The sequence below is a fragment of the Lithobates pipiens genome, unplaced genomic scaffold, assembly GCF_037356315.1.
Source record: "Lithobates pipiens isolate NorthernLeopardFrog02 unplaced genomic scaffold, aLitPip1_a1.2 Scaffold_13, whole genome shotgun sequence".
In the NCBI taxonomy this organism is placed as follows: Eukaryota; Metazoa; Chordata; class Amphibia; order Anura; family Ranidae; genus Lithobates; species Lithobates pipiens.
Genome location: NW_027507718.1, coordinates 530,888,724 through 530,897,925, shown reverse-complemented (window position 1 = coordinate 530,897,925; position 9,202 = coordinate 530,888,724). Strand labels below are relative to the sequence as shown.

Genomic DNA, 9,202 nt, shown 5'->3' with positions numbered 1-9,202 from the left:
AGGCTGTGGCGGTATCTTTCTGGTGGTCTTTGACGGTGGAGGTAAACGGAGGTGATCAAAAAGGGGTGGGGGGCTCATCGGTAATATGGGCCCCTCCGGTGTATTCCTGAATGGTGGACGGAATACTGGGATGTTGTGTATTCCTGAACGGTGGACGGAATACTGGGATGTTTTTCACTGCAGGAATTGGTTGTCTCTGAGCGGTCACAGCTGGAGGCCTGGTATGTTAAAGGTACCGCAGTGAGGTTGGTGTTTTGGTTTAAAGTGGGTCACCGTCAGAGATCACCAGACTGGAATTTAGTTTAAAAATGTTGTTTATGGTTTGATATACATGTTTATATATTTATATATTTATATATATATATCTTTGGAGTGAGTAAAAAGTTTTGGTTGTGTTAATAAAGGCTGTTGTGGCCAGTTTACTCCAAAGAGAAGGTGTGGTCTCATTATTAGTAAGGTTGATAAGAAGGTTGAGGTGGCAGTGGTTTAAAAGAAAGGGGACATTTGGGCTACGCAGGTCATGCCCAGCCCTTCACCTCCGTCCTTGCCTTCATTTCCAGGCCTCCCTCTTCTAGTTGAACCTGCCCTAAGGTCCCTGTGGGTGGAAAGAAAATAAAACAAGCCAAGCAGGCTTGTAAAGGGGCTTCGATAAGGAACTTACAGCGGCATAGATACAAAGTTTATTAAAAGAAAAGAGACACCATTTTCAATAATTTATGGCTATTAGCCACAATAACAGTAAAACCTTCACCAATATTAAAAAAATCACGACAACGTTGTCACAATAAAAGTGGTCCCTGTGGGTGGAACCTATACAGAGATCCCTGTGAGTGGAACCTGTCTAGAAATCCATGTATGTGGAACTTGTCCTGAGTTCCCAGTGGGTGGAGCCTCTGTGGAGAACCCTGTAGGTGGAAACTGTCCTGAGCCCCCTGTGGGTGGAGCCTGTTTGGATATTCCCGTAGGTGTAAACGGTCTAGAAATCCCTGTATGTGGAACTTGTCCTGAGTTCCCTGTGGGTGGTGCCTGGCTGGAGACCCCTGTGGGGGAAACCTGTCCAGAGATACCTTGGGTTGATCATTCATTTGTGCTACCAGCTGCTGTCAGCCTCCTTGTGAGAGCGATGTTACCCCCAGGAGACGGTTTGTACTAGGCAGAACTGTGTTGGGTTGTTTAGCGCTAGTGATTTCTTCTCGTACTCTATTTTCTCTGTTATTTGCTGCCACCTAGTGACATTTGTGGGAGTTACAGCTGGGCAGCCTTATACAGCAGTAGATGCACTGCCTGTTTTACTTTGCCATATGTGTTTTACATACCCTTTTCCATTTTTAGTGATATGTTTAACTTCTCTTGTATTCACACAGTAAACTTCAAGTTGCACATTACGATTTGGCTTATACCTCTACATAACAGAACTTTTAGGAGCACACTTGGTACAGCTCGATCCAAGGAGGACATATGTTAGAAATGGGTGAGATGTTACAATAATCTGTGACTTTCTGTTCTGCACAGGTGCCGCAACATCAGCTTTCAACGCAGGGAGCACCTCCAGCTCCTTCAACTTCTATGGCAGTGGTTTGAGCTGTAACTGCCAGGGCCCGATCAGAACTCCCACCACCAGTCTACACACGATGACCAATACCACCACGAATCTATATGAGATGACCACTCCCACTACCACCACCAGTGAAAATACAGAGGACACCTCCACCACCAGTCTACACACGATTACCACTACCACCACGAATCTATATGAGATGACCACTCCCACTACCACCACCAGTGAAAATACAGAGGACAACTCCACCACCAGTGAAAATACAAAGGACAACTTCACCACCAGTGAAAATACAAAGGACAACTCCACCACCAGTGAAAATACAACGGACAACTCCACCACCAGTCTACACACGATGACCACTTCCACCACTCTTCAAAAGACAACCACTACCACCACGAATCTACATGAGATGACCACTCCCACTACCACCACCACTGTGGTCACCAGCCTGAGCACCAAGTCTTATGAAGGTAGGAAGGGTTACTACTTATCAAAGCTGAACTCCAGACAGAGATATAATACACAAATGAGCTCAGTTCTCTATCTCTTAACCACCTGACCTCCAGAATATTTACCCCCTTCATGACCAGGCCATTTTTTTCACTATTCAGAACTGTGCTACTTTAACTGGCAATTTCTCGGTCATGCAACACTACCCAAATTAAATTTATATCATTTTTTTCCCACACAGATAGAGCTTTCTCTTGGTGGCTTTTGATTACCACTGTTTTATTTTTTGCGATATAAACAAAAAAAGGTCAACAATTTTGAAATTTATTGAATTATTTTTTTTGGTATAAAACATATCCAATAAAAATAACAATCTAATTTCTTCATTAAATTTAGGCCAAAATGTATTCTGCTACATATCTTTAGTAAAAAAAAAAAAAAAATCCTAGTAAGTGTATTTTCATTGGTTTGTGTGAAAGTTATAGCATCTACAAACGATGGGATATGCAGTATACAGTATACTGTAATTATGATTTTTTGTATACTAGTAATGGCGATGATTAGTGACTTATAATGGGACTCTAATAGTGTGGCTGACAATCTAACACTAACTGATGCTGAAGGGGAATTGACTAGCTGACCCTGACACAACCAGTGACACTAATACAGTGATCAGTGCTAATGCTATATACTGTCACTGTACTAATGACACTTGCTGGGAAAGGGTTGGCATCTAGGGGCTGACCAAAGGGTTAACTATGTGCCTAACAACGCGTAATGCCTGCAATGTGTGCTGCTTTTACTAGGAGATCCGGCTGATTTCTCTCCCTACTTTCCCGGGAGAAAAATGAGCCACATTGCTGCTCCATGTACAGAGCCCTGTGTTGTTAGTAAACACAGGGCTATGTTCTGTGATTAGCTAAGCTGATCAGCAGGTCCCAGCCATGAATCATTGGCCGGGACCTGCTGACTGGCTTGTGCTGTATTGAATCACAGTACAGATCGGGCGCGCCCCCTACCCATAAATTTAAAATCACGTACATGTACATGATTTAGCACACGGGGTACATGGGGTGGTCTGCTAGTGGTTAATACACCATTAAACTGGATAAGAGGAAAAAATCTGCATGTAAAAGGGGCTTTATGGTCGGCTAGATTTGGCATCAAGAGCACAAGGCCCCACCCCTGCTAGAACATTGTCCTCCCCTGCTTAAGCCGAACCCTCCACCTTCTTGTGCCCCACTACATATCAGAGGCCTCCATACAACATTCATGGCCATTGAACTTTACATCCCCAAAGGAAGGAATGTCCACACTTTCTGGAAACAGAATAACAGTCGCATCACATTGACTTACCATGCAGAGTCACTTGACATTAAATAGCCATTCACCTTTAGTGGACAGTCCGCAGTAGTCACATGTGAAAGCATTTTCAGCACCTTGGAAGCCATCTCCCTTTTACAGTCTCTTCTCCACCCCAGGGTCATTAATACTCACAGGACTGAGCTCTCTGTAGTCACCTCCTTGCTAGTTACACCTCTCCAGGGTCCCTCCAGGGAAGCAGCCTTACTCAGGGAACTCTTAGCCTGCCCTAAAAGGCCTTAAAGGCCTAGCTCCAATCTCCATAAGGGAGAGAAAGACTACAGCCGACTCTTCTTGGGTGCAGGTCTAATCCTCCCGACCTCCTGACCTATCCAGGGTCTACAAATGCTGGTTACAGCCTCATAGGTGGGGGGTGTTTAGCTCCCTTGTTGTGTTGGGCGAACGGTTCGGCCCGAGCATGAGTTTGGGCTGAACATTGACTGTTTGCCCTGTTCGGGGAATGCCCTGCACACTGCACAGTGCACAGTGCTTGCAGTGCAAAGTAAAAGCTGGTTGTCAAGGAACGGGTAACAGGAAGCATCCTTGCAGCATCCTTAACAACCGACGAGTCATCAACTGTCAATGGGTCTCCCCGCTGACAGCTGAATGATAAAAAAAAATTGCATTAAAAAAAAAAAAAAATCAGCGTGGAGTCCCCCCCAAAATCCATACCAGACCCTTATCTGAGCATGCAGCCCCCCATACTGAACCATACCAGGCGACATGCCCTTAACATGGGGGGGTGCTTTGGGGTGGGGTGGTCTCTTCCCCACAACCCTGGACTGTGGTTGGGGGGGTCTGTTGGTGGGGGGCTTATCAGAATCTGGAAGCCCTTTTTAACAAGGGGCCTCCAGATCCCGCCGCCCCCCCATGCAAATGAGTATGGGGTATATCCATTACTTATAGAACAAAAAAAACAAAAAACGCTCTGCATTAATTGACAGCTGAACGTCTAATGCAGGGATTCCCAACCAGGGTTCCTACAGAGGTTGTAGGGGTTCCTTCAGCATTGGACAATTTCTGCCTCTGAGATAACTTCCCACTGACACCATTGATCTTTTTAGCTATCTGTAAGGAGGTAATTCTTCCCAATGACCACAAGTGTGAGGACCATTCTTCCCACTGACCATCACACTAATGTATCAGGAGTTGTAGATTTCAAATTTTTAGCAGGGGGTTCCCCGAGACCGGAGAACTATTTCAAGGGTTCCTCTGTGTTGAAAAGGTTGAGCAAGGCTGATCTAATGCCTCCTCCTTCTAATGCCTGCCATTCCTTTATAGGTAACTGCGGGGCCACCTGGTGACATCCCCTGGTGGCACCGCCCCCTTGTGATGTCACCGACTCAGTGTACACATGTCTGTAACATCACAAGTCGGGTTGGTATGGACTGGGGGGGGGGGCGCCTTTTCTTTCTTTCTTTTTTTCAATAGCTGGGTGTCGGCAATTGCAACCGAGAGTCAATTTAAATGCGAATTGACTATTTTTTTTTATAAATGTAATTTTTGCTGCAGCAGGTTCTATACATGCAATAGATGTGCCACTTTACAGGCACACTAAGGGGACCTCCCAGGCACTATATTTAAAGGAATTTTTCATTTTTATTGTTGCACTTTAAGCATTATTAAAATCACTGCTCCTGAAAAACTATTGTTTTGTTTTTGTTTTATTGATATATGTTCCCCAGGGCAGTACCCGGACCCCCATACCCCCTTTATGGCCAATTATTTGCATATAAGCCTTTAAAATGGGCACTATTGATTTTTTCTGTTTGGCTCCCATAGACTTCAATGGGGTTCACTGCTCGGGAGTTCTGCTGCAAACCGAACGGGGGGGGGGGTATTTGACCCATCTCTGCTCCCATGCCTCAAGTGCTCCTCCAAACCTGGCTTATAACAAGCCACTTATAACAAGCCACTTCCTCACTCATGACATCACTGTGGGAGGGCTCTACCTAAAAGGGGCCCAGCACCTGATGACTCTATTTGCTTTAACCAGACACTATTCTGGTACAGACCCCCCCTAGTGGCAAATTAGCTAAACAAGTAGCTACAAATAGTGCAGCTACTGACTTTTAATAAGGGAAACACTTACCAGTCCAGGGATCCGGCGCTCTCCCCGCCCAGGCTGCTTCTTTGCTGGTCTTCAGGTCCCATGGGCCGCCATCTTTACTCTGGGAAGCTGGCTATGACTCCCTGTGGCTTCACAGCCTGCTCTCTACTGCACATGTATGAGCTACGGCACACTATGAATGGTCCCACAGCCTCCTGGGACCTGAGACCATGGTGAGGGCATGTGGCCTGGTATGGTTGGGGGGACGCTTTCTCATCTTCCCTCCCCCCTTATCCTGTGGCCTGCCAGGTTGCATGCTTGGATAATGGTCTGGTATGGAATTTGGGGGGACCCCCATGCAATTTTTTTAAACCACTTCAATACACTGTGTTTCATAAACTACACTGCCTGCATTGACAGACTATAGAGTCTACACTGAATATCTAGTCTATGCTAAATGCAGAGTACATATATATATATATATATTTACAGTATCTCACAAAAGTAAGTACACACCTCACATTTTTGTAAATCTTGACACTTATCTACAATGTAAAGTAGTGAGTGTACAGCTTGTATAACAGTGTACATTTCCTGTCCCCTCAAAATAACTCAACACACAGCCATTAATGTCTAAACCGCTGACAACAAAAGTGAGTACACCCCTAAGTGAAAATGTCCAAATTGGGCGCCAATTAACCATTTTCCCTTCCCCGGGTCATGCTGAAATTTCAGTGACCAGTATGAGAGAGTGAGAGCGATAACACCAAATTTAACACACTTGCTCCCCATTCACACCTGAGACCTTGTAACACTAACGAGTCACATGACCCCGGGAAGGGAAAATGGCTTCTTTTTTTTTCAAAATTGTCGCTCTTTTTTTTTGTTTATAGCGCAAAAAATAAAAACCGCAGCGGTGATCAAATACCACCAAAAGAAAAGCTCTATTTGTGGGGGGAATTTTGTTTGGGAGCCACATCGCACGACCGGTGCAATTGTCAATTAAAGCGAAGCAGTGCCGAATCACAAAAAAAGTGCTCTGGTCAGGAGGGGGGGGGGGGGGGTAAATCCTTCTGGGGCTGAAGCAGTTAAAATGTGACATGTTTGGTATTAATTTACTTAGCCTAACATCATCTCTTATATTTTTACAAAAAAAATTGGGTTATGTATTTTGTGGGGGTTTGCATATTTTTTCCTCAAAAGTTGCATTTGAAAAACTGCTTTGCAAATATCGCGTGACATAAAAAATGGCAAAACCCACCGCTTTATTCTCTAGGGCCTCTGCTTTAATATATATATATATGTATAATGTTTGGGGGGTTCTAAGTAATTTTCTAACAAAAAATATAGATTGTTAAATGTGAACAAAAGTGCCAGGTTCCCCTTAAACATTGAATTTTAAGGGGAACGTTGGGTTCCCCTTAAAATTCCCACCAGACATGAAGGGCCTAACCCGAATTGGGGGGAACCCCCAGCACTGAGCTGGCATTTCATTGGGGGGTAAATGCTGCATGCTTTGCACCTCTATGGAAGGTGGTCTGCTGTGCAATGAGAGAGGTCTATGGAAAAGGTTGGAGGGGTAGAATATAATGGGGGCAGATAAGTCAGATGGGGGGGGGGGATCAGATGTTACTGGAGGATGAGGGAAAGGAGGAGGGGCCACTGGTCAGGTCAGGTGATAAGAAGCGTGTCATTCAGCGCTGAGGCCGCGTTGTCTCGAGTTGTCTACAATCCTCATGGTGGAGTGCGGCTTATCATCACTGTGAGTTCCCACTTCTCTCCCTCCTCTAACTCGTCTCTTCTCCTCCTCTTCCTGCAGATGGGTTTGTTGAAATCTACTTGATGGACACTCCCCTTAGCTGGTGGGACGCCCTGCGCTACTGCCGCCAACACTACACCAACCTGTTAAGCGTGCCGGATGACCGCACCCAGAACCTTGTGGCTACCAAGATTAAACAGACCGGAGCGTCGGGGACCGGACTATGGATCGGCCTCCGCAGGCACAAAGTATTGGGGTTCCTGTACTGGATGGGTGGGCAACCCACTGACTACTTCAACTGGGGGGACGGTATGCCTAGTGACCCCGACACCAACCTTTGTACCCTCATCTCACTAGAAAACAACTTCACCTGGTATGACCAGTGCTGTGCCACCCAACTTGGTTTTATCTGCTACTGACCCCTCCCCCCAGGATATATAACACCCACTGATCACTACTGACATCCCTCCCCCCAGGAATATAACACCCACCAATCACTACTGACACCCCTCCCCCCAGGATATATAACACCCACCAATCACTACTGACACCCCTCCCCCCAGGATATATAACACCCACCAATCACTACTGACACCCCTCCCCCAGGGTGTATAACACCCACCAATCACTACTGACACCCCTCCCCCAGCATTTATGCCACCCACCAATCACTGCTGTCACTCCTCCCCCAGGATATATAACACCCACCAATCACTACTGACACCCCTCCCCCCAGGATATATAACACCCACCAATCACTACTGACCTCCCTCCCTCCCCCCCAGGATATATAACACCCACCAATCACTACTGACACCCCTCCCCCAGGATATATAACACCCACCAATCACTACTGACCTCCCTCCCCCCAGGATATATAACACCCACCAATCACTACTGACACCCCTCCCCCAGGATATATAACACCCACCAATCACTACTGACCTCCCTCCCCCCAGGATATATAACACCCACCAATCACTACTGACACCCCTCCCCCAGGGTATATAACACCCACCAATCACTACTGACACCCCTCCCCCAGGGATATTGACTGTCCGAGGGCCATAAAGAGCCCCATTGATCTTGACATGATGACATCATACATGTCCATATAAAAGGGAACTCCAGTCCCGGAATATCTGAGGTTTATATATGACAGGTCCCACCTGAATACTCCCCCAAGGAGGTTCTAATCATTGGCTCCTAATCTGGAACACCCATTGTAATTTCATGGTGGTAAATGTTGGTAATTATTGGGGTGCACTTCCATTGTTTGTTCACATATATCACCTTTACCTGTATGGGAATCGGGATCTAATGTTTGCCTATTAAATTTCTGTATGTTGAAAAGTCAACAATTTCCAGTGTTCCAGCCGTCGTATTCATATTTTCAAATGACTGGACCTCATAGTACATTGTCTACACCCCACCCCACCCCACGCACACCCATTCCATTCAGGGCTCTCCAAACTATGACCCTTCAGCTGCTGAGGAACTTCAAGTCCCATAAAGCCTTTGCTTTCGAGTGGTGCCTGTCAGTCTTGCAATGCCTCATGGGACTTGTAGTCCATCAACAGCTGAAGGGCTGTAGTTTGGGGGCTCCCTGGAGTAGAGGCCTGAATAACTGACCGCACTAAGCCCTGGTGATCAGTCCATGGTGAGGAATGACGGAATGTTGCAGAAAGACCCTATTAGAACGGTAATGATATCATGAATTGCAGAGCTGTCAGGTCTGAGGGGTTGACTCTGCACGAGTGAGGCCATAACCAGAGGCTGCCGGTGGAATGTGGTTTTTGTGGTTTGATTTAGAATATGAGATGTCCCCGAGCTAACACTGAGACACCGTGGCCTGCTTCTGTTTTTTCACGACTTTGCTTCTCTGAAGATAATCTGCGATGCATGTTTGTTCTAAGAAATGGCCGTGTTTTCTAAGTACGAAGAAAGTGCTTTTCACAGTGGAAGCTTCACGTTCCGAAGAATTCATATCTCTATCACTTGTTGTTGTGCATGTTTGAGC

The 9,202-nt window shown here is 46.0% G+C and overlaps 1 protein-coding gene across 1 annotated transcript; it reads left to right on the top strand.

The window, feature by feature from the left end:
• The first annotated feature begins 418 nt into the window (after positions 1–418).
• On the top strand, positions 419–8,616 carry LOC143975687 (uncharacterized). Its single transcript, XM_077478181.1, has 2 exons — positions 419–2,031; positions 7,243–8,616. The coding sequence occupies exons 1-2, from the start codon at positions 1,632–1,634 to the stop codon at positions 7,599–7,601; spliced, it is 759 nt and encodes a 252-aa protein (XP_077334307.1). The 5' UTR covers positions 419–1,631; the 3' UTR covers positions 7,602–8,616.
• The last annotated feature ends 586 nt before the right edge of the window (positions 8,617–9,202 follow it).

What these genes read in the sequence shown, in the direction of transcription:
- LOC143975687 (XM_077478181.1), top strand. Translation starts at nt 1,632, where the DNA reads ATGACCAATACCACCACGAATCTATATGAGATGACCACTCCCACTACC. An exon ending in GAGCACCAAGTCTTATGAAG is followed by an intron (nt 2,032 to 7,242) that starts GTAGGAAGGGTT and finishes CTCTTCCTGCAG; the next exon opens with ATGGGTTTGTTGAAATCTAC.